Raw genomic sequence first — 26,845 nt, 5'->3', positions numbered from 1 at the left:
TTTATAGATACTAGAGAACAGACATTAATGCCAGAAAGTCAAAAGTTAAGAAAATTGTTCTTATATCGTGAATATTCTTTGGCGATCAGTATTAGTCTTAAAAGGCTTAAACGCAAGTTCGGTAGCAAAGTCTGCGATGGTCTCCAACCTGCTTTGAAAGTCTGGAACTGACCGTGGTAACAGCTTATTAATATAGACTGCGAACACTCCCTCCCACATCCTCTCTATTAAATAGCAATATTGCAAGATTATGGTTTTCTGAGATGGGATCTAACGTTTCAAAGGAATTTACTGTGTCATATTCAAGTCCTCTTCTACACTGACAAAGGAGACATTAGATACCTCTGAAACGTTTGTACTCATCTACCAAACTACACGACGCAACATCTCACAAGATTATAATCTTGATACTCAACGCCGCAACAACCCCATATCTCAGCACAATTACTGCTGATGCAGAGAAGTAGGGCACTTCTTGCGGATCCTGGGGCGTCGTAGCATTTACTGCAGAATATGCGACTCAAAGTTCCGGCCTTGGTCGCTCGGGACTCCGAAACGACAGAAGCTGGTCAGCATAACGTCAGGCTCCATGAAGCCCCTTGTTAAGAGATGGCGTAAACGTGCAGCCACTTGATCACATAGTCCATGGCAGTCAGGAGGTATCCATTTCCCCTCTGGCTGTGCTGAAGGAATCCTACGATGGCGATGGGTTTCCTCTCGGTCGGCTAACCGCTGTTATACTGGTACATGAAGCCCCGCTCCGGGTTCGAGGACCTCAGCTGATGCGCAGGTGTCAGATCGTTGGCACGAATTCTTAACGATGCTCCTCACGTGTAACAAGCCGCACCACTGTCTCATTTTGTCCAGAGTTTTGCTGACGCCGAGATGTCTTTCAGATGATCCTCCACTGAGCTCTCCCAGNGTTGTTTCTCTTTGTTCTGGCCTTGTTTTGTATTCGTGATGACTATAACTGGTTCTCGGTTGTTGAGTTCAGCACGTAAATGAATAACAAGAAATTCTGGGAAGAACTAATCACCTGTTTTCCTATGATATGACACAGACAGCATACAAAATGATGCGTCAAACAATTCTATTTTTGCGTGTGTATTCTTTGCCGCTGTAAAGTTTTTACCGAGCCACTGCCTAGCGATGATAAGGGGATATACATACAGACACACATAGACTGATGGAAGGATGCACTAAGCTCTATGCTACGAAATTCTTTGGCAAAGACAAACACTGCAACAACGACTCTTATTATTTTATTATTATTGGAGGGGGTGGGTTTCCCCATGCACTTAGACCAGTTATTGGTCCACTGTGCGTCCCCCTTTAATTTCTACTGTTCCCATACCCTACCGGTAGACGGTGCGTGCTATCAGCCCCGTTGAGCCAACGAGGTCGGCCCTCGGTACCTTGCTACTTCCCCCATCTACCAGAGGCATTGGAAACTACTTGGGCGGGAAAGTTTTTACCTAATAATTTTTCTCAGAGGTCTCCTAGAAACATGAGGTTCTTTTACGTGCCGTAAATCTACGACACGGGACCCACGGCTTATAAACCCGCGTACCTAGAGTCATGAGGTGGGAACGTTACCCCTAGACTACGGAGGCCGCTTGCAACAACGACTAAGAATAACTTCTACTGCGCGTTTAATTCTACCATCTTCTGTTCCTATTCGTTACTACTTACTGCCATATATGAAGACAAAATAGCATACGTTAACGATTTATGTGTATTATATAAACAAGAAGAGGATGGGTTGGTGAAGACTGGATTAATCTGGCTCAGGATAGGAATCAGTGGAGGGCTCTTGTGAACATGGTAATGAACCGTCGGGTTCCATAAAATGTTGGAACATTTTTGAGTAGCTGAATAAATGGCGGCTGCTCAAGAAGGACTCAGCTCATGGCGTTAGTTTGCTGGTTAGTTCTGAGTCATGCAGACAGGTATCGACAAAGATGAGACGCGGTCTACGACCTATGGTATAGACCCGTAAGTAAAAGATTTAATCAAAATCGGCTATTGAACTTGTAGATAATGTAGGAAGACTTGCGTAAAATGGCCAGCCGTACGAATCGCGCGTTCATTAATGCAATTTTAAAAGAAATTTCGGCGCCTACTTTACTTCAATATTCCGAGTCTACATCACAAAACTAAAAAGGCTTGTGAATTAGAAGTAAAACGGTAAAGTTGTCACTGTGCTTAGTTTATTTCAGCATTACACCATGTCAATTTATGGGGGAGTGGATGTATAGGTAAACCATTTTAACCTTGACACGTGATGGGGGTGAATGGTCAGCTTTACCTCCGAGGAAACAGCCTCCGGTACCGTTGTGAAGTAGGCTAGGTGGGTCCTAGAGCCGGTCTGGATGCTATGGAGCAAAGCCTTTTGCCCCTGCCGGGAATCGAACCTAAATTCTTCAGTCATCCAACCCTTAGCCTAGTCGCTGTACCAACTGAGCCATTCTGGTTCCAGAACTATTAATGTGTATTAGAGAATTATAAGAGTTAATGATGCATTATTTCCACTGGTACAGTTTCTGCTATGTTATACCTGCCACATATAACACGGGGTTCCTCATCGTTTCCATGTCTGCACCTGTCAAACACGGGCAGATTTTGGCCGATGGATCTCTGATGCATAGTGGTCTGACGCAAGTCGGCGAGCCTAAGACTGGGGACCATGCGCAGCGACACTATGTTGACTCAGTAAGAAGGTAGACGTTGAGCTCGTACGATCGCTGTTATTAGTAGATACTGTGTGCTTTTCCCAGGTGCCTGTTGCCACTTGCCACTGCCAGCCTACGAATGTTCTCTCTGCAGACGAAGCAAGTTCGTAGCATAGACTCGCTCTAATGCGCTGACCGTGGAGGACACCGGGCAAAAAATATCGGCAGGCTTACACGTTTGCAATCCATCATCGCGCCAAATTTTGCATGCTTAACTGTGATGGTTCATCAGTTTATAGTTTCCAAACTTACAGTTAAATACAGATTACTGAAGGTCGCCATCTACTTTCTGACAAGCGTGTAAGTTTAATTAAGGTCATGACGGACCTCTTTATTAAGGTCTTAACCTGAATTTTATAACAGCAGCCGAAGCGCCTATAAATTGTCCCTTTTTCTTCCCCACACGAAATCTTGTTGTTTTGCTTTGGTAAGCTGTCCCTGTAATAAGACGCGAAGGCCCATAGGATTGTGAGACGGTGAGGCTGCCACCTTCTCTAGACCAGGCATGTCAAACTCAACTTGTACAGAGGGCCACCTCAGCCCTATAAATAATAGTCCAGGGTCGCACTTCAAAATAGAAATATACATTAGATTTTGATACAAGGAAATTTAATCATATTTATTATTTAGGAATGATTTCAATTTAATTATCTAAAGTGGAACACTTATATTTTGCCCACAAATCAAACATGTAATTTTAACTTCTATTTCACAACAGAAATAAGCGATTTCCCATTTTTCTTGAAAAACACGGCGCTCACTTTCAATAGTTCTTTTTTTGCTACTTGAATTTTTTGAAAGCGACATTGCCCTTTAAAAGTTACTGTACATATACAAGAAAACTCGTAGTTGATAATTTAATGTTTAATTATAACCTTTATACGTTCATCACAATGTAACATCAGCACCTGTCGCTGTGTGAAAATGAACTGAATGACAATGTACAAGAGCCTACCGGACTAGTAGGAAGGCGTATCTTGTCTCAATGGTTATAAAAGTAAAAGTTTGCTAGCAGCCCATTAGACAATGACTGGGGGTTGCAAGCTAGTTTTGAAGGTAGAAATCCCTTGCACTTTTCTGTCAGTTGCCACCCTCCTTGCATTCTTACTACGCCACCAAAAGGGATTCTTGGAAATACTTGGGGTGGTGAGGCTGTGCGGATTTTAGTGCATTAACCTTCTGAAATACAATAGTTTGTCCTTCACGAACTTTACAAACCGTTAGTTGGACAAACCCTTCTGCAATTCTCAGAATCACTTTTCCTGCAGCCTGCTAATTTATGTCTGCGTGAGACTTCTTGTCTTCTGGTCTGTTGGAATATTGTCTTTACAAAAAATATTTCTACTAAAATTTTAATATTGATTTTATTATGAATTAGCTCTAAAAGTTGAGGGGCCGCATGTTTGACACGACTGCTCTAGACAGTCGCTTCACAGATAACTTTGAATTTGTCAGCCTCAAGCGCCGGACGCTCTTCACCCTCACGGAAGATTCCTGGTAATCATTTATGTTGGAGAGTGAGTCGAGCTCAGGGCCATAGTGCGGCTGGAAGTATTAGGTCAATTAAGAAATCTAATGACCTCATCGCGAATCGAACCCGCGACCTTCCAGCTTGTAGCTTAGTGGCTCAACTAACTACGCTACCGCGTGCCTTGTTCTGCTTTATACAAACAACAACTTTAACAAAGAAGGTAAAAGGTAAAGCTATCCCTGTAACAGGCCGTAGAGGCATGTAAGATTGTGAGACGTCGAGGCTCCCACATTTTCTAGAGCAGGGGTCTCCAAACTTTTCGAACCGCGGGCCACATTAGGTAATTCAGCACTTTCAACGGGCCGGATAAAATGAGAAATTAATAACTCTAGGTATATGAGTTTTATTGAAAGCACAGAATTTCATAAACTGAATACAAAGTACGTGAGAATAAATTATCGTATATTAATGACAACAGACAGTAGCAGCAAATGCTCATATTTTCATCACAAATTATAATAAAACAATTAATGTGAATGATGGAACTCTTTTCGCATTCTTAAAATCTGATTAAATTGAGGTTCAAATTTTGAAACGCTAATCACAAGTAGCCACTTTAAACGTTCATCGGATAAGTTTGCCCCGTATTTCGACTTGATGTACTTCATCTGGGAAAAAAGTTTGTTCACAGAGATACGTCGTCCCAAAAATGGAGATAAATTTACAAGCAAATTTCTTTAAATTTGGAAATTGCTCAGAGTTCAGAAATTTATAAAATTCGATCAAATTTCCTTCCTTGTATTTGTCTTTCACTTTCACTTTCACTTTTTATTTGTTCCATAGATCGTTATTGACAAACATGCCACAGGATGTAGAACATGTCAAAGTTAATTATAAAAGAAAAAACAGTTCCTATACAGAGCTTTGTCAACAATAAAATAGGTACAATAAAATAAGAATAGCCTACACATATAATAGATTTATCACATTTCTGCACAGTATGCTAAAATCAAGATATAAATATAATATTATCAAATATATAACATTATAAATATAAAATCAAAATAAAATTATAAAATATATTATTGTATTATATTAAAATATTCCTCTAATGAATAAAAGGAATAAAGATACAGAAATTCCCTCAATGCGCTTTTAAATTGTTTTATATCATTTGACAATAGTTTTATAGGAGCAGGCAGTCTATTAAAAACCTTAATCCCTGTATAATGTAAGCCTTTTTGGTACAGTGACAGATGAGACCGTGGGTAATGCATATCGAGACTGTTCCTAATGTCTCTGTTATGCCTCTGGGAGTTTCTTTTAAAGTGTTCACTGTTCTTAATCACAAATATCAAAAGTAAATATATATATTGTGATTGTAAAGGTAATATATTTAGTTTTTTAAAGTATTCTCTACACGATTTCCTATTTCCAATCCCTACCATAATTCTAATAATTCTCTTTTGGAGTTTAAATATTGTGTTACTATAATAACAGTTCCCCCAAAATATCAATCCATAGGTCATTATGGAATGGAAGTATGAGAAATATACTGACTTAAGCGATTCGAGGGACAGGAATGGCTTAATAGCTCTAACTGCAAAGCAGGCTGAGCTTAATTTAGGAATAATATGATAATATGATAATTTTCCGGAAGTTCAATAATTTCCATTTGAATTTGACATCTGCAGCATAGCAGTCAAACAGATTTTGAACAATCTAATTTCCTGAGCACTGGAATCCAAATCAGCAAATCGCTTCCGAAATTGTTTTTTCAAATCTAAAATGACTAAATTTGTAAACGAGGATGGAAATTCTGCTTCACCCTTTTTATGCAACTCTGCACAGTATAGCATATGAACACAGTTACAATTTTTCACTTGCCTTTCCAGAAGTATCAACTTTGCTCTGAACGCCTTGATAAGTGCAAATAAATCACAGACTAAGTTATTTTCACCCTGCAACTTTAAATTCAAATGGTTCATATGGTTTACCAGATCAGCAAAACTGCTAATTTCCAAAGCCACTTGGTATCTGATAAAAGTGGTTCGTGATGGTTTTTCTCGGTAAGAAATACGAGTATATCAATTTACTTCCTGAGCTGAAAGAAGCGCGAAATAACCTTTCCACATCTAAGCCATCGAACTGCAGTATAATATGTCAGGTCAATAAGCTCGGAATCACATTTACCAGTACTCATTGGAAAATTAGTTCAATTGACGCATTTCTGAACAATTCTTTCGCGGGCCGGATAAAATCACATCGCGGGCCGCATGTGGCCTGCGGACCGTAGTTTGGAGACTCTTGTTCTAGAGAATCGAGTATCGGTTTAATTTACATTTCAGGATTTTATATTGAGCGACGGCAGTGATGCTACCGTCTCATAAGCTTGAACGGCCACCATGTTGGTATTATTAAGTGTAGGGAATTAGAATATACAAAGAAGGAGAAGTCTCCAATGGTATTTTGTTCATGTAAAATTCCGTGAAAATCCGTCAGTTGGTTCACAAGTTATAGCGGGAGAGACGCACATGGCCTATCTTCCCTTATAAATTAAGCTGAAAAGCCGACTTCAATACAGGGATAAAGTTAATTATTCCGTACTTTATATTGTGTAACTGAATGTGATTATTTGTTCTTTCCTTGCAGGAAGGAACAGTCACTGCATGTGGATGACTGGACACTTCCTCTTGACTTCGAACTGTCGGCATCACGCGCGTTACTGCAACAGTTAACTGTAGCGTTGTCCTGAAGTGTCGATCTTATTCCGGAAATGAGGCTCATTTAAACTCTTCACTGCTCTTCCTAGTATAGAGACTGTCCACAGCAAACTTCTACTGCAATTACCCTCAACAGTTCCGCGTATGCTATTAAAGGTTAGTAGAGAATATTTCAAATTCTCATTTAACTCACTGACATGAAATGTATAAAACTCAGAAAATATTTATAAAATTAATTCGAAGATTTCAAAATAAATATTTCTAAATTGTTAAAGGATTCAAGTTGAGAAAAAACCCTATGTTGCTGTTGGGAATACAACGTTTCCTACATTTATTCTTAAAGAATTCTTCATACTTAAAATTATTAACAGCTCTGAATAACCTACGATTTCGTTCAGCGATATACCAGTAGAGGGCTATATAAAATACTAAGTCTATATAATATATGTATGTGTGTATATATGTATGTATGTTACCAATCAGAGATGACAATAGTTACGGGCACGGCCACATGGAGACAGAAAATGCTTGTTAGTCTATTGTTACGTATGTTACTTATGAGTTTGCAGCAAAAGGTGACATAATTGGTAATAGTTATGAATAGGAACAGACGACAGTATAATAAAATGGTTAGTAAAAATGCCTGAGTGGCAAATATTGCGGTAAGATTAGTACATCTGTGTACATACAGGTCAAGAAATTTCTATATTTGGCATTTGGTGGATTATAAATAGATTTATTAAAATATTTTTGACGAAATTTATTTTTGCCGGAATGAATTTTACATGTACACAAAAATTGTGCCCTGAATACTTTTTATGATTTCCATTTAAATTTAAACTAGCGTTATTCTGATATTAGTATCAACCTGATCTTGGTTTCCGAAACTATGTTCCAAAATCGTTCCCAGACTAATTGAGAAGTGAGTGCCAGCTTCCACTAGCGATACAACAGTAATGTCTAGTTCTAGAAAAAGAAGACACGTCATGAAATCAGCTAATGTTTACATCTGTTTCTTTGCATGTTTTCGATTTTCACTGTGACATCGATCGCAATATATTGAAAGGCGACCGACTTCAACAAGAGTCTCATAAAGCAAAGTCACACAAGAAACTGTAACATGAATATAAGGAGAGAAAGTGCCCAATAGTCATACAGAACAAGCTTACGAGAGAGATACAACAAGAACCATGCATACGAAGTCCGAATTGCATATGCAGCAAGAGTCACACAGAGCAGGATCAAGCAACAGAATGCAACAAGAATCATACAGACCAAGCCTGACGTGCGACTGCAACAAGAGTCACACAAAGCAGGATCAAGCAACAGAAAGTAACAAGATATATACATGCCACGTCCGAATTGCATATGCGACAAGAGTCACACAAAGCAAGATCAAGCAACAGAAGGCAACAAGAATCATACAGACCAAGTCCGAATTGCATATGAGATAAGAGTCACACAGAGGGGGATCAAACAACAGAAAGTAACAAGATATATGCAGGCCAAGTCTGAACTTCATATGCGATAAGAGTCACACAGAGGAGGATCAAACAACAGAAAGTAACACGATATACGCAGGCCAAGTCTGAACTGCATATGCGACAAGAGTCACACACAGCAGGATCAAGCAACAGAATGCAACAAGATTCATACAGACCAAATATGAAGAAAAACTGCAACAAAAGCCACGATGCTCAAATTCACGAAATAGAGTGCAACAAGAGTCGAACAGAGGAAACCTGAATTGCGGCACACATCAGAATAGTCACAGGTTAAATTTCCACTGGCACAAATTCCGACAACTTTTAAATCATCAGATATAACATCAAAAATTCATTCTCACCAATTCTGAAATAGTTAGCATAATAAATATTGGTATATACAGAATTTGTAAACATATTTGTGACACATCTCCCTACAGATATTTATATTCCTTAAGATAAGTAAAAAACTGCCACCAGGTATATGAAATATTTTAATAATTCAATAATCATGCGGCCCGACATATCGTCCTCGATAGGGTATCTTCAGCGACTACAAGTACTAAAGAAAATTCGACAGAATTCGCTTCAAATATTTTAAAATATTAGAGAAATTTAAAGTAAATACAACTAAAAATTCTTAAAACATTTAAAATTGGTAATGTGTTACGTCTTTCATAACTTGTACTCTTCTCCAAGCATAATTACGATGAACAAGTCGAGGAGGATGAGATGGACAGGGCATGTTGCACAAACAGGGAGAGGATAAATGCCTATATGATATTGGTGGGAAAACCGGAAGGAGGGAAACCACTGAGAAGACCAAGGCGTAAGTGGGTGGGCAATATTAAAATGGATCTTAGAGAAATAGGATGGAATGGATTGGATTGATCTGGCTGAGGATAGAGACCAGTGGAGAGCTCTTGTGAACACAGTAATGAACCTTTGGGTTCCCTAAAATGCTGGGAAGCTTTTGAGTAGCTGCACAATTGGCAGCTTCTCAAGAAGGGCTCAACTCCTTGTGTGACTGAGTGAATGTGTTACGTCAGATTTTGGACGAAGTTCTATGCTTTTTATGTTGTCCTGTCAGTGAAATTCTAAGGGTTGTACATTCTGTGATAAGCTTTTCATTTTGGGGCATTTCAGTAGTGGCCTATAGAGCGGAGGTGTTGAATTTAAATGACTCAAAATTTTTAAAATATTTTATATAATTGATTTATGGTTTACTTGAGTAATGGTTGCCCCTAAATATGGCCAACTAGGACCAAAATATGTACAGCTTTATGATTATTGAATCATTAAAAATCTCATAAAATTGAGGGAAATATTATTCTTTATTATTAATTAATTCAATTAAATTTATATTTCTATTTACAATGGCTCAGTAGTTATCGCCGTAAGACTGAAAGTTAAATGCAATTCTGAGCAATCTACAGCTGCATATTTCTGGGTTCCGCATCGACACACAATTTGAAGACCTACATAATGTGGAGCTAGTGTCAGTCCGTCTGTAAGGTGTTAATGACGATATGAATATAATATCACCTGTAGGGATGATTTATAAGACGTGGGTTTTTGAACTGAATGACTACACTTACTGACAGTCTATACATTCACAACTCGGGACTACAGGCAATTACAGCGCTAACGCTATTCTACACACATTACAGTTTACCGCTGCACACGCACTAGGGTTCTCTCTCTTCACTAGTCGTATCCAGGCAACGGATTTATTACAGTCTCACTGTAACTTCAAATCACACATGAAGTCTTCTTTGCACCATTCATTCCCTTTCTTGGTCTTATTTTGCGACTGTCAATTCCGAATACTCGACTTCATATCCCGGCAGGCTGGCGTCTCGAAACTCTGCCCTTCATTTCCGACTCGACTACTCTGCTTGGTCGCGTTTTCTGACTGTGTCCTTTCATAATTCCTCAGCATAGACCACGCAGAAAACAGCCTTTATTGTTAATGATGTGTGTTTACTGGTCCGTTACCTAGAAATGGACGTCCTTCTGTTACATGCGTACGCTTCGCGGGAATACATTTACCGAGTCGTTACCTAGCAATGGGTATACACGTCACAATAATGTAATATATTTGGTGCGAGGTTTTCACGGCAGTGTCTGTTCAGATTGTGGTTTGTGTGTCACTACACTATCCATTTTCATGGTCACATGTCTCAGACTATGAAGATTGAGGTAGCATATTTCTCCAAAGTGTAGAATTCATCTTCAACATTATACGAAGTGACAACCCAGAAGACTATAAAAGTAACATGGGCGTAACAGACTTTTTAGTATAATAATATTGCATGGAAATCAGTCTGTGTTACTTCTAAAAGGGCCGCGCCATAGCTCAAGCGGTTAGTCGCTGGCTTCCCATCGCGGCGGCCCGTGTTCGATCCCAGGTCCGGTCAAGTGGGATTTGTGGTGGACAAAGTGGCGCTGGGGCAGGTTTTCTCCGAGTACTCCGGTTTCCCATGCCAATCTTCATTCCACCAATTGCTTCACAATCACCCTCACCTATCATCTGGGGCTGGTACAATAGGCCAGAAGTGGCCTTAGTGGGACTTAGTCCCACCCCACTATCAATAAAAAAATACTTGTAAAAGAATGAATTGAAGACAGAATTTATTGGGGGGAGGGGACATCAGACACCAAAATAAACGGTCGAAAACTCAAGACAATATCTTTTAAGTGGGCAATGTTTTCTTAAAGAGAAAGTGGGCTAAACCCGATTATCACACACGCGGTACGTTAGTACACCGTAAGGTTACGCAACATGGAAAGAGACGAAAGAATCAGAAGGCCGGCCGAAATGGAAAGTGTGTGAGGGAGAAGTGGTTGCTACTTTGTCATAGTTCTAACTCGAATTTCGTTTATGAGAAAATTACACATACCGCATCGAATAATCCAGTTTTACACTACATTCTGAAGTCAGGTCGCTCTGATCAACATCGCAACAAAGAACGTAAAAACTATACAAAAAGGTAAAGTTGCCCCTGTGCTTAAATAATTATGCACCATGCCACGAAAGCATATGGGGGGTGCAGGTATAGCTCCACCAGATGGAGGTGAATGATCAGCTTCACGCTCTGGCCGCTGTACCCTTAAGGGAAGAGTGTCCGGTACCAATTGAAGAGGAGGCTGGGTGGGCCTCAGATTCGGCCTGGATGCTATGGAGAAGAATAAACCTTACCCATGCCCGAATTCCATCCCCGGCCATCCAGCCAACAGTCCGTTGCTATACCGACTCCTATAAAATCTATTTATTTATGTATTTCTTTACCTGGATACATTCTGCACAATAAAGGGTCTTAGACGTTAGTTAAGAGAGATACACTGATGAATGCATAAGAATGAGAGCAGTGGGATAGAATTGTCGAAAGCAATGATCTGGAAATTGAGAGGGATCAAGAAAGAATATGATAAAGGGTGTCCCCTATGTTTGGGGGAGAAGAATGTTAAATATATGATGCTAAAATTTACAGAAACGTAAAAGAATAGAGAAGAATTTGTATGCAGTAAATGACAGTATAAACGAGCATTTAGCACGTAAGAAAATAATAAATTGTCCAAATATAACAATTAAAGATAACGGAAAATATTTATTTAAAATGGGACATAAATGGGAAAATTAAGTTGTAACCTTCATTTGAGTTTACGAGGGAATAGAAATATATAACTACTTAGAGACTGGAAAGTACGGCGTAGGCAGTAAAGATAATAATAATGGCTAACACTCCATGTAGTTGAGTCCTTTTTGAGAAACCAGCAACTGCTCAACCACTCCAGAAATTTCCAGCGATTTATGGAATCCGAAGGTTCACAAGGATACGTCACTAGTCTCTATTTTGAGCCATATTAATTCAGTCCACACCCCATCCTATTTCTATTAGATTCATTTTAATATTATTCTCCCATCTACGTCTAGTAGTAGTACTAGCAAAACAGGAAAGAGAGCATACCCAATGTAACTAGGTATACTGTCATGTGTTATGGGTGACTACAGACGGGGTTAGGATTGGTGAATCGATTTATTGCACACTTTAACATACAATTCGTTACTACATTTTACAGTCCACTGTCACACACACACACACACACACACACACACACACACACACACACTAGTGTTCTCAGTCTGTTATAGCCTCCATTATTCGTTGCCTGGTAAATTCTTTCAACGGCGGAGGTTCCCCTTGCTCTTGGTTTCCGAACTATCCCCGTGCCTCAACAGCTTTTAACATCAGCGCCTCACAAGGACTGAACTGCAGTTCTCACTAAATTACTAACCAACTCTTCACTTCCCTGCACTGCACTACCTCTCACTATCTCTCGTGCTTATAACATCTCGGCATGGACCGCAAATAAAATGTCGTTCCTTTGCTGCTGTTCAATTGTTGCTAATCGGACCTCACAGAATACACCATTCCTCGGTTGCTGTTCAATTGCTTCATGTTAAGAATCTGTTGCCTAGAAGCGGACGTTATTTACATGGTCATTATTTGGCAACGGGTCTACGTGCTATAATATGTAGAGAATATGTGAATTACAAAAAAAAAAACCCTGGCGTTCTGAGGACACAGATCTATTTGCTATAATAACAGAGCTCGCTAAAATGAAACTAAAATTTAAACAACGAGACTTCATAAGTGGGCTCCTTCCTCAGTTATGAATTATGATATAAAGTAGTGTTAAGCCGTTAACTCAGATTACAGCGGTTTTTACTCCCTGTTCAGTGTCATTCTGTCAGTGCTACTTAGTGACTAATGCATTAATATCACCACTTCAAACAGGGCAGTCTCCTGGTTTAGAACAAGGGTCACCAAATTACGGCCCGCGGGCCACATGTGGCCCGCGATGTGATTTTATCCGGCCCGCGAAAGAATTGTGCAGAAATGCGCCAATTGAACTAATTTTCCAATGAGTACTGGTAAAACAATACTTGTTCATAGATTTCAAATTCATTAATTAAGATTGTGTTTAAAATATACTGATATTCCATATTATGTTAATATTAATATTATTCACAATTTTAATAATTCTGGACCGTGTACTGCGCGGTATTTCTTCGTACTTGTTCGGCCTCGATCGGCAGTGTCACTTCGTGGCAATGTAGGTAGCGCGAGCAGTTCGTTACTAGCCGTCTTGTGCACAAGACTTCTTTCAGTGGTGCAGTGTAATTGTAACAGATCATCATCACCGCCGGTGTCATACTTATTACCATTTTTGTATTAAAGGCAACTTATGTCCAGTTTTGCTCTAACTGTTCCGAGAATTGGTAGCGAGGAATGTTGATAAGGCTACCGGAACTTTAGTCCATTCTACAACGGCCGGCTTGTAAATTTATCTCCATTTTTGGGACGGCATATCTGTGTGAACAAACTTTTTCCCAGATGAAGTACATCAAGTTGAAATACAGAGCAAATTTATCCGATGGACATTTAAAGTCGCTACTTGTGATTAGCGTTTCAAAATTTGAACCTCAATTTAATCAGATTTTAAGAATGCAAAAAGAGTTCCGTCATTCACATTAATTGCTTTATTACAATTTGTGATGAAAATATGAGCATTTGCTGCTACTGTCTGTTGTCATTAATATACGATAATTTATTCTCACGTACTTTGTATTTAGTTTATGAAATTCTGTGCTCTCAATAAAACTCATATACCTAGAGTTATTGATTTCTCATTTTATCCGGCCCGTTGAAAGTGCTGAATTACATAACGTGGCCCGCGTTTCGAAAAGTTTGGAGACCCCTGGTTTAGAAAGACGAAATGCAGATAAATGTTATGAGTGACTGCACATGAGCAGAACTGTCATGTCCTGGAACTATAGTAGCATCCTGACTCACAGCTGAAGGATGTGTTTAATTCCCACAGAATGGCGTGACGAATCACTAGTATCGTCATGGGGCAATAGTTTTTGAGTATTATTCACGTCTGGACGAAAGAAATCTGTGAGCTTTCAGAGGCTGAATCTTACTACACTTTCAGCTAAATGGTAGCCGCAATTTCTCTCTGGGGTCTGCTATAGAAAGCCATTCACCATTCACATGGTCCGAATGCAGGGGCTTACGAACATGAGTTCCATAAATCACAGGACACTTATTGACCAGCTGAATGGCTATCAGATTCTCAAGAACGATTCTGCTCCAAGGAGTTAAGTTATTCCTTATTATTAACCAACTCCACAGAAGAGTCCTTCAGGAACTGCTCACAGCCCTCAGTTTGTCAAAGAATATTTCCGCCTTTTGTGGAACTCGAAGATTCATTACATTGTTAAAACTGACTGCTATTCATCGTTACTAAGCCATCAAGATGAGTTATATTCTTTATTGAGGAAAAGGGGAACGTTACCGAGCGGGTTGTCGTAACGCTAAATCTACAGACCTGCTTGCGGGAGATGTTCATTTCGAAACCCAGCTCAGATACCGACAATCCTGAGGTTTTCCCTCGGTTTTCCTCAGTTGATCCAAGAAAATGTCGGAATAATACCTCGTCAGAGTCAGAGACAAAGTTACTTTACGACTGGCGATTTACCGCCAAACAGTTCGCCCTGCGTTGAGCACCTTGAGATTCACGACCAGAGACTCTTTTTTCAACCGAATTCTTGCAGTCATAGCATTTATGTGACATTCTCTCAGATGAGAAGATAGGGTTGTCTCTTATGACTATGCTTGGCCTTTCGTCAAGTGTATATTTCGCACATATAGCATATTACTGAACATTCTTCCTTTTGCACTATTTTTTTATTGCTAGTGGGATGGGACTAAGTCCCTTGTACTGCGGCCACTTGTGGCCTATTGTACCAGCCCCATATGATAGGTGAGGGTGATTGTGGAGCAATTGGTGGAATGAAGATTTGCAGGGGAAACCGAAGTACTCGGAGAAAACCTGCCCCAGCGCCACTTTGTCCACCACAACTCCCACTTGACCAGATCCGGGATCGAACGCGGGCCGCCGCTGTGGGAAGCCAGCGACTAACCGCCTGAGCCATAGCGCGGCCAACTTTTGCATTATATACAACTCCACTGTTAGTACAGCCTTTGCAAAGCAGATCTTACGTATCTTATGCTGCAACTACAGCTTAGTCACTTGAAAAGGTCGCAAGTTTGTCCACCGCCAAGTTTAAGCCTCTTATATTTTCTATGTCCGGCTTTGCCGTGTGCTATGCTGCGAACATGTTCATTCTCATGATTTTGTATGACTTCTTCTTGTTGCTTGCAGAATTTTGTTATACTGGAAGGATTTTTACTTTACTGACTTGTTCCATGTCTTTGCGCTTCACGGCGACCAGGGCACCGATTGCCGCGAGACGTACACGAATTTTGGCAATGAATCAGCATGCTTGACGGCCCATAATATTCGGAAAGAAGTAGTTACAATTCATAGATCACAGGAGCTATTGAAAGTGCAGTCCTTTTACACGTAGGGATCTTTCTCAATTAATTGTTTCGTTAAAAAGTACAGGTACAATAGTCTTTGTTTCACTTGACATCACACCAGACACCAATTTTCACTGGATGGAACAGGACGTCGTGGGTTAGAAGTGGATTCTGTGAACTCCAGTAGCGATTATTTTGCGTATTTATGTATCCCTGCAAGTGAAACCACGCTTCATCAGAAAAGAATGTCAATTGCAGACCGATCTCACCTTCGACGACAGACTGCAGAAACCAACTGCAAAAATGAACCCTGCTAGCTGGATCGAGGCTGCAAGGCGTGGATTACAATTGTTTTATAAGGTCTAAGCTTCAGTAATTGTGTTGCCCTTCTTGCACTAGACTTTGGCACTCCAGTCTCTTGAGCTAGACGTTTCAGTGATTCCCTAGGTGTATGCTCAAGTCTGGCCTCTATGTCATCTAACTTATCCTCAGTAAGCACTCGGCGCTTATGTTTTTTTTTTTTTTTTTTTTTTTTTTTTTTCCTTGGTACTACAGCCCCAGTGGGCCTAGGCCTNTTAAGAGTCCCGTTGTTCTAAGTTTCTTCACCAAATTGTGATTTTCTTGTCTGTTGGCAACTAGTTTATCACGAAATTTATGTCTAAATGTTCGCCGATACTTTCTAGCAGATCCGTGTTTCACATAGGTGTCATAGAGAAATACATGTTGCTCTAGATTATACTGCATCATACCGTGATGCAACACACTGCGCAATTAGCCTGCAGCTAGCTTACAGCCAACTCTCAATTACCACGTTTCCAAAAACCCCAGCCGAGATTCTTTATACAACCCCCGCTCAACGTGGTATCACTTCAGTTTTACAATTATATGTTATAAAATCAGTCATAAGAGATAATTTATATACGTATATTTTTTCCTTCCTGTACTAGAACAAACAGATAAGTAAGTTATATCTTCTGGGATGTAAGGCCGTGTTCTGCTTTATACATGTTTCACGCTGGTTTCTTGGTTTATTTATTCTTCGACCTTGAGAAGTCAAGGCAACATGTTTATCCGAAACGATTTTCGATGGTCTACATAGCGTTATCTCAGAACACAGAACTTTTCATAATCACCACGCAAGAACCTCAAATCCTAAACAGATAAGTATCTTAGTCCATTAGCAACACTACTCAAAAACATGCAGAATGTCTACTGAACATTCTGTTGGAGAAATCTAACGACGGTGTAATATTGACGTTGAAACATGTAAATTTTCGAATTATTACAAATAAAGTTGCGTGAATGAGCTTTTAACATACATGTACGTCCACTTAACATAGTGCAATAAACCCATTTATATTTAAATTTGTTATTTAATCTTGCAACTAACAGTATCGTAAAATGACCCACAAAAAATCGACAAAGTCAATGTTTTCCTATGACGATGTTATGGATGAGGTATATGTTTCTATAACCGGCACTTAGAGCCTGTTTTTGAGAAAGTGAGCTCACCCATCATATGCGATAGGGAGGGCACAGAACGGCCTTGGTGTCCAGTGGCGGACTGTTTCGAACACGATAATAAACATACTGGTTCTATAAAACGACTCTAATTCCTTGACCAGGCAAGCAACTAACAGCTTCTCAAGGAGGATGCTGTCACACGCAGTTCGTTGGTTGGGAACTATCGCATCTTGAGATAACGGATAAACATGCAATTAATTAAGTCATATTCATTTTGTGTTTTCCTAATTTCAATGGCGAATTCGTTGAAACCATTCGAAATATTTAAGTTCTTAAAAGAAATCGCTAATTGAATAAAATTTAATTACAGCAAACTGACTAGAATACATGTACATCTAATGTATTCAGAACTGCATAGAAACAATTTTACATAAACAGTGCATTCATATATTTCCTTCTAATTCGTTAAAGAAACATTTAACTTCGTAGGATTCGAGGTTCTCGCATCAATGCATTTTTTTTAATTCGTTTAATGGGGGTGGAGTCCAACTGGGTCCACTCGGCACGGCGGCCACTGATTGGCCTATTGTAGTCTGCCTCGGGTGATTATGATGATGGTGAATTTCATGGAATGAAGATTGGAGGGGAAACCGAAGTACTCGGAGAAAACCCGCCCCAGCGCCACTTTGTCCACCACAAATCCCACTTGACCAGACCCGGGATCGAACCCGGGCCGCCGCGGTGGGAATCCAGCGACTAACCGTTTGAGCTATGGCGCGGCCTCGCAGCGATGCTAGTTAAGACTCTGCTTCATGCTAGTTTATTGTTTGGCTTATTCTTCGACCATGAAGATGGAAACGACATGTTACTCCGAAACGCTGGTTGACTTTCAACAGAATACACGGCTTTATATTCCAGAAGACACTACTAATCATTTTGTATATCTTAACATTATTAAATGACGAAATATTGGTCTCCAATTTATTTATTCCAACAGATATTCTTTGTTACATTGCTGTCAACACAACAATATTTGCAACAAGTGAGGTGTTACCTCAGACATCAACTCCACCTGCTGGAAATGGTGTTGTGTTTACTATAGTCCTGCCAAAAGCACAATAGACCACTGTAGGTCGCGGTGCAAGGGCCGAGAAGGCCCATCCCTTATACATTCATTCATAGTCCTGCCAACACAACACCATTTCCAGCAGGTGCAGGTGCTGTTTACGACAGCTAACTACACCTGCTGGAAATTGTGTTGTGTTCGCAGGATTATAATAAACATTATCTATTGTGATTTACACAACAGGATGCAATAAAACATGAGTATTAATTCCTACTGAATATTTTACCGGAAATAAAACGAAAACTCTGCGACGCATAAGAGAAGAAACGCATTTCGTTTCATGCCAAACTCGTTCCCAGTTTCTAAATGACAATCGGTAATATCTGCCATAGTCAAGCGGATAGATTTCGTGGATCTGTTGGAGCAGTGGGTTCAGATGTGTGAGTCAACATTTACTCGCTTTAACAGTTCAGAAAGTTTCACTTGTGCGTCTCAGAACAAAAGAAAAAGGAACGAGCAACGTTTATGAAACGATTAAGCTTTGAAGTACAGTATGTGTTTAGCAACAGTGTGTGTCGTTTAGCAATAAAAAGACGTTCCTCTTGATGAAAGACATCCAATATTCCATACTAGTGATAGGTTTTGTAACCAGGGATTACGCCATATCACTTACATCAGTGGCTCGTTGGTACCGTGTTGCAACAACGCCCTGTGAAGACTTTCAAAGGCAAGACATCGTCCTTCTGAACTCCCGGTAAAGGGGGTATAGGTTACATTGTAAGCAAAGTTAAATAATTTTATTAAGGGCCCCCATACACACAGTTTGGCCTTCCGATCGACCTTACAGGAAAAACTGTGACAGTTTACCCCCTCCCTTTCCTCCCCATACACGCGCATATAAAGCGGCAGGCTTCATGCCACAATCACGGTCTTCCAGCCTATAATGTTGAGTCACACACGTCACGTGCTACGGTCCTGCAGGCAGAACTGACGGACTGACGAGTTTCCCACAGGCCAACAGTCCAAACGATTGGCCGGCCGGCCGCACCACACACGTCAGTTTTGCCTTTCAGTCTTCAACTGTGCAGGCCGAACTGCAGGCCAAACTGTGTGTGTATGGGGGCCCTAAAACAGTTTACAAGTCGGAATAGCTCAGTCGGTATAGCCGCGGTCCAGGGGCTGGGTGGCCGCGGTTTGATTCCTGGAAGAAGCAAGAGACTTGTCTCTAGTCCACAGCATCCAGTCCGGCTCTGGGGACTATCAGGCATCCTTGTTTGTCCGGGGGGGGGGGAAGTGGCAGGGGCTTGAAGTTGACCACTCATCCCCATCTAGTGCAGAGGCCGAGAATGTTGAAGCTATACGTCTACTCCTCCATATGTCTTCATCATGTGCGCTTAATTAATTAAGAACAAGGACAACTTAACCTTTTTTTGTATCAAACACCTTACGAATTAATTTCACAGCTCACTTAATGCCTTGTTATAACTTTCCAGTCCAGTTCATTATGAAATTCTGGCAATATAACTGATCTTAAAAGAAGTAGGACGGCATGGTATGGATTGGACTGATCTGGAATAGGATAGGGACCAGTGGAGGGCTCTTGTGAACATGGTAATAAACCTTCAGGTTCCAGAAAATGCTGGAAAGTTCTTGAGTAGCTGTATAGTTGGCTATAAGGGCTCAGCTCCATGAGTGAGTGAGTGATCACAACTTCCAACTTTATGATCACGTGATTCTGAATGCATATACGTGTAGTTAGGCTCTCTGGTCTGTTTCCATTTACTATTAATTCTGAAATTGTTAATCTCATACAGTCGGTAGGACTTCTTAGATATATGATCAGCCCGATGCATATCCTTATTGACTGTATTTCTCTAAAACGGGATCAGAGTTCAGTGTCATGTCGATAGTTCCAAAGCACCAATTTTAATATTGTTCACTCACCTATGCCTTGGTCTTCCAAGTGATCTCTTTCCATCTGGCTTTCCCCCAATACTCTATATGCATTCCTCTTCTCCACCATTCATGCTACATGCCCTGCCTATCTCATCCTCCTTGACTTGATCATTCTAATTATACTTGGAGAAGAGTACAAGTTATGAAGCTCCTCATTATGTAGTTTTCTCCAACCTCCTGTCACTTCATCTCTCTTCGGTCTAAATATTTTCCTCAGCACCCTGTTCGCAAACACCCTCATTCTATGTTCCTCCCTTAATGTCAGAGACCAAGTTTCACATCCATACAGAATCACAGGCAAAATTATAATTTTGTATATTCTATTTTTTATGTTTTTGGCCAGCAGACAAGAAGACAAAGATTCTAGATTGAACGGTAGCAAGCATTAGCCGAGTTCAGTCTCTTCTTAATTTCCCCCTGAATCAGGTTTGCATTTGTCAACGTCGTTCCCAGATATCTGAACTGTGCCACATTTTCGAAACATCTGTTACCTATTTTTATGTCATGATTTTGCCCTGCATTCTGGTGACCAGACAGCAACAGTTATCTCTGTGTTTACTTCTAAGCCAACCTCCTTACTTGCGTCAGTTAAAGTTTGTGTGCTTGTCTTTATGGTATCTATATTATCACCCAGTAGATTCACATCATCAGCATAGACCAACAGCTGATATGTCCCGTTTAATTTCAGTCCCACTTGGTTTTCCTGGACCTTCCTAATGGCATATTCTAAAGCAAAGTTGAAAAGTAGTGGTGATAAAGCATCTCCTTGTTTTAGACCATTCTTAATAGGAAAATTATCTGACAGATGTTACCTGTACGGACTTTACCATACGTTTCATTTAAACACATTTTAATCAGCCTAAAAATTTCATAGGTACCCCAAAATCTATCAGAATATTGTACAGCACTTCCCTCATAACTGAATCATAGGCTTTCTTGAAGTCTACAAGCAGCTGATGTACTGTCTCATTGTACTCCCATTTTTTATCCAGTATCTGACGAATGCAAAAGATCTGATCAGTAGTTGATATGTTACGTCGAAACCCAAACTGATGATCCCCAATAATTTCATCTATGGAAGTTTTGCTATCAGGTAATAAGTTCACCTAAGTAATATACACATAAAGAAGGTAAAGCTATCCCTGAAACGGACCGTGAAGGCCCACAGGGCTGTGAGATGTCGAGGCTCCCACATCTTCTAGACAATCGGCTCACAGATGGCGGTAAGGTTGTCAGCCTTAACGCGCAGGCCGCCCTCTACCCCCTCCTTCCCATAGGAAATTTCCTGGTACTCATTTCTGTTCAAGGCTGAGTCGACACCAGGGCCACAGTGAGGCTGGAAGGATTAGGTAACTTGAAAAACTGCAATGATTTAATTAAGGACATCACATGAAGATTTTATGTTATGTTTTGTATTAATAAGAAATATTAATTTTAACGTCCAAAACGATAAATGGATATTCTTATATCGCTTATTATACAATATTATGAACAGAATAAATTCAATCTGAAAGCTGGCACCACTTACTTTATCGGAAGACAAGCACTACCGAGATAATTAGCACGGTAAACAGGCAAACGCAGAGAGCCTATCCAGCTTTAGCGCCTTCAAATCCATCTTGGGCGTGTGACCATTTTAAATAAATAAAAACGAATTAATATAATCAAGTATTAGAATTAATTCTAAATACGAATTTCGAGTCTTTCATTTACTGTGAGCTGTGTCTGTATAAGACAGGCCTTCAGGTTTGAGCCCCGTCATTTGTCGAGACGTTTATGTCCCAAAAAGTAGGACAGTTCTTCCATTCATTTTCGAAGGTTTTGTAAATGACGGTGCCGATAAAACATCTTAATGGGGCCATATGTAATATATTTGAGTTCACTTCAATAATCCACTGACATTCATTTCTATACGTCACCGAACAATTCATCGGCAAATTTAAATTCTCGCTGTGAAATAACGAACAACGTGCTTCGGAATTTTGCAACTGTCTGTAAACAGTATGATTCGTGCTGTGTATACTAAACGACCTGCACACTGACACAATCGCTTGGCTTTCCCATATTCACTTATAGGAATTTCCATCTCCTCTATACAGCAACATGTTTATGCCTTTGCTTCTGATAACTGCAATATGGATCGCAGTAGGCACTGCTTTTTCAGGTAGCAATAATTCGACCGATAGGAGAACTTGTGAATATTACTCGTAGTGTCTTTGTCGCTAGTTGTTACTTTCATGAAAAATGGTTGTTAAAACAGATTTTTCAAACCCGTATTTCGTATGTTTTCTATCACACTGGCTGTTATAAGTGGATTGCGAACATGGGAATCAGAAGCCCTAGCCAGGCCAAAATCTATCAGAATGTTGTACAATACTTCCCTCATAACTGAATCATAGGCTTTCTTGAAGCCTATGAATAGCTGATGTACTGTCTCACTGTACTCCCATTTTCTCTCTAGTATCTAGCGAATGCAAAATATCTAATCAGTAGTCGAGCTGTTATGTCGAAACCCACACTGATGATCCCCAATAATTTCATCTATGGAAGTTTTGCTATCAGGTAATAAGTTGACCTAAGTAATATACACATAAAGAAGGTAAAACTATCCCTAAAACAGGCCGTGAAGGCCCACGGGGCTGTGAGATGTCGAGGCTCTCACATCTTCTAGACTCTAGACAATCGGCTCACAGATGGCGGTAAGGTTTTCAGCCTTAACGCGCCGGCCGTCCTCCACTCCCCCTTCCCATAGGAAATTTCATGTATTTCATAGAGTCAAAGAAGGTGTCAGTTATATGTTATAAAGAAGAGTAATATTTTCATACCTATGACGTTCATAGTGTTCAGATAGGTGTAAAAATGCCATAAAATGTACCCAGAACGCATTTACTTAATTCCTTACTCCGTTCCTCTTACACATTTGCAGTGTCGAGGTTTTTTTTTTTTTTAATTTTGATCACTTTACAGACGGTAGGACTCCTTGGATGGGTGATCAGCTCGCCACAAGGCCTCTACATAAACACAGGACAACACAAACACAGAATAAACACATACACATACCAAACATCCATGCCTTGTGTGGGATTCGAACTCACGATCCCGGCTTCCTAGCGAGCGAAGACAGTTCATGCCTCAGACCGCTCGGTTACCGTGACCGGCTTAAACGAATTTAATGGTTTAAAATTAAATTAAATTTAAATGACCAACATATTTTAGAATATTTTCCATAAATTATGTAAAGTTTCCTTTAGCATTCATTGCCCTTCAAGATGGTCAACCAAGGCCGAAACATGTTGGATAGTAAGGCTATTTAATCACAAAAAATGCGCCTCACGTCACACCGGGCCGAAATTTCGTTACATGGCTGTGCTGTCCAGCAAACTCATTGCATTTGATCCCTTATCATAATTACAAAGCATGTAATTGTTACTAGAAGGCGGGTTGGCCCAATGCTTCTGATTCTTCATTTGAAGATAGCCAGTTCGATACCAGGCCAGAGACTGGTTTTCTTACTAATCTATTCTTCTCTCAGTTCGTCCAAGTAGGTGCCGGATTTTTAACTCACACTAAACCGGAAGTTTTAGATTTATGATTTTAAGGCATGCTACCACACTCGATCGACGTCACGTTAAGTTTAGAAGTTCGTGTCATCGTAAATTAACAGAACAAACAACATAATAATTGTAAGATTTGAGGCTTTCACGGCGGTGACCATGAAGAAAGCAGTCTTCTGGGATTTGGCACCGTGTGTATGTGGTGTTAACCGACGTTCCTCCGAAACGTCGGTTAACATCACATATACACGGTGCCAAATCCCAGAAGACTGCTTTCTTCAACATAATAATTATCCATGAATTTTTGCCCTCGTAGCTTGTCAAACAACAAAAAAATCGAGAAACGCGATAAAAGCTTCCTGCTACATTCTGAAACTGAATGACAATACAGCATAGATAAGCGGTCATTAGCACGTTAAAATATGTGGATAGCCACATTATGACTAGAGGTCAACATACACATCCATTTTAATACGTAGGTAAGTCAATAAGTAAGTTACAAATGGATACAGAACTTAAATAAGAATATTGATTTGAAAAATGATTTTATTTCTCACCATAATCCCCATGTACACTGAGGCACTTGTGCCATCGTTTCACAAGCCCCTGAAAACCAGCAGCATAAAATTATTTGGGCTGCTGTCGGAACCAGGAGTGTTCACAGGGCATGACCTACCTCATAATGCATGACAGGTTAGGTTTTCACAAAGTGTGCACGATGGGTGTCGCGCATGCTGACCCCACAACACAAAATGCAAAGAATGGGTCTGGCATTACTGCATCTCAATCGCTACCACGATGGACACGATACGCTAGCCCGAATTGTCACAGGTGATGAGTCTTGGGTTCGCTATTACCAGCCCGAGACAAAGCGTGCGTCAATGCCGTGGGAACATCCTGCGTCGCCTGCCAAAAAAAAAAAGTTTAAGGTGACAATGTCCTCCAGGAAAGTGATTCTCACAGTTTTCTGGGATCACGAAGGTATACTGCTCACCGCAGTCCAGCCTCAAGGACAAACCGTAAATGCCGACTCCTACTATAACATCCTCACGAAACTTCGTATTGGCCATTCAACGGAAGCATGCAACCTGTCATGCATTATGAGGTAGGCCATGCCGTGTGAACAAGCCTGGTTCCGATATCAGCCCAAAGAATTTTATGCTGCTGGTTTTCAGGGGCTTGTGCCTCAATGTACAGGGAGATTGCGTTGAGAAATAAAAGCATTTTTCAAATCAGTACTCTTATTTGTTTACGTTCTATATCCATTTGTAACTTACTGACTTGCCCTCGTACAATCTATATAAATAAAAATGTAAGAGCATTGCAACGACAGAGCATGTGGGAAGTGTGTGAGAATCAATGGTTCCAAAAAAATATGGAAAAAAATCAAACTCTTAAAGGCTATAGGGTCTTTCCCGTTAAATCTAAAATGTCTTCAGCATTCACTTAAAATGTATGTATCTCACTGTTAAGTAAAAAAGTAAAGCTATCCCTATAACAGGCCATGGAGGTCCATAGAGTTGAGAGACGTTGGGGTTTCCATTTACTTGACAATCGCCTCACAGATGGTTGTAAGGTTGTCAGCCTTACGCGCCGGCCGTCCTTTAACCCCAGGAAGATTCCTGGTACTCTCTTCTCTTAGAGGTCGAGTCGACCCCACGGTCATAATGCGGCTGGAAGGATTAGGTAAATTGAAAAATCCACCGACATCGGGAATGAAACCCGCGACCTTCTGCCTTGCAGCACAGTGCCTCAACCAACTACGCTACCGCGTGCCCCTTATGTATCTTAATGTACTTACTTATGGAGCTGAGCCCTTCTTGATGAGAAGCCAAATCTGCAGCTACTCAAGAATTTCACAGCATTCTATGGAACCAGAAGGTTCATTACCGTGTTCACAAGAGCCCTCCACTGGTCTCTATCCTGAACCAGATCAATCCAATCCACATCATCCCATCCTATCTCTCTAAGATCCAATTTAATATTGTCCACCTACCTACGCCTTGGTCTTCCCCGTGGTCTCTTTCCTTCTAGCTTTCCCACAAATATCCTATATGCATTGCTCTTCTCCCCCATTCGCGCTACATGCCCTGCCCACCTCATCTTCGTATCTTACTGTAAATCCTGCAAATTAACGTCAACTGTAGTAAACTACATAAATATTCAAAAGGAAGGTGCAAAGATCTTACTATCAAACTACAAACCCACGAAAATAACCGAGCATTGTTGCGGGGAGTAAAACAAAGGGAACAACATCCGAGATAAAAGCACAGACAATGCTGCATAACGTTAAACAATCAAAATAGATCCTTAGCATACTTGCCCTTTAAGAAAACAAACAGTTTCACTTTTCACAAATACTGAAATTGTCATTTCAAGGTGTATTACCTAAGGCTGCTGAAGTCATGTCCAAGTGCAGTGTATCAGCACGAACGCTACTGAACAATACAACACCGTTCTGCGTAGCAGGTGAAAGAAGACTGACCAGCTACGCGCATCGCCGGCTGCTTTAGTCCGTTGGGTTAACCTTGTCTCAAGCCGCTCATGCGAGAGCTGCAGGAGTGGTCGCACTGCTCTTCAGCAGTTGCTGGGCAAGCTGGGAAACCTTGCCGGTGGCATGCAGTACAGCAGCGAATTCTGAGTCATACACGTGCACTCTTCAACTAGACGTTAATTATAATCTATGAATATTATATTTCAGCATTATGTTGCATTAATATCAATTATTTGATCATATATATGTCCGCATTGAATAGCGCAACCTATTTTAATTTGAATTTGAATTTTGAAATTGATGTAAGAAGTGCAGTGAACAGTTTAGCCTAACGAGACACCTGATGTTGGCCGTTTACGGCCGTAACATGTCGTGAATAACAATTATGTAGATTCTAACGGGTTTTGACGATAGAATTAATGGGGTTTTGGACTTTTTACATCATCCGGAATTCTAGGAAATAGAAAACACGACGTTTCGGAAACTCGATCTGTTTCCGACTTCAGG

At 40.4% G+C, this 26,845-nt stretch overlaps 1 protein-coding gene across 2 annotated transcripts in view; it reads right to left on the bottom strand.

The window, feature by feature from the left end:
• Nucleotides 1–26,845, bottom strand: part of LOC111874489 (alpha-tocopherol transfer protein-like) — a 106,313-nt gene that overhangs the window by 21,506 nt on the left and 57,962 nt on the right. The window contains exon 1 of one of the 2 annotated variants that reach the window (XM_023870034.2): nucleotides 26,233–26,355. The exons of the other annotated variant lie outside the window; for it this stretch is intronic. Within the exon in view, the coding sequence (XP_023725802.1) occupies nucleotides 26,233–26,251 (19 nt within the window). The 5' untranslated portion in view covers nucleotides 26,252–26,355. Of the gene's footprint in view, nucleotides 1–26,232; nucleotides 26,356–26,845 lie in introns of those variants that run through there. 2 annotated transcript variants of the gene reach the window in all.

Source organism: Cryptotermes secundus, unplaced genomic scaffold (genome assembly GCF_002891405.2).
Source record: "Cryptotermes secundus unplaced genomic scaffold, Csec_1.0 scaffold532, whole genome shotgun sequence".
NCBI lineage: Eukaryota > Metazoa > Arthropoda > Insecta > Blattodea > Kalotermitidae > Cryptotermes > Cryptotermes secundus.
This window is presented reverse-complemented; position numbering and strand designations above follow the sequence as displayed.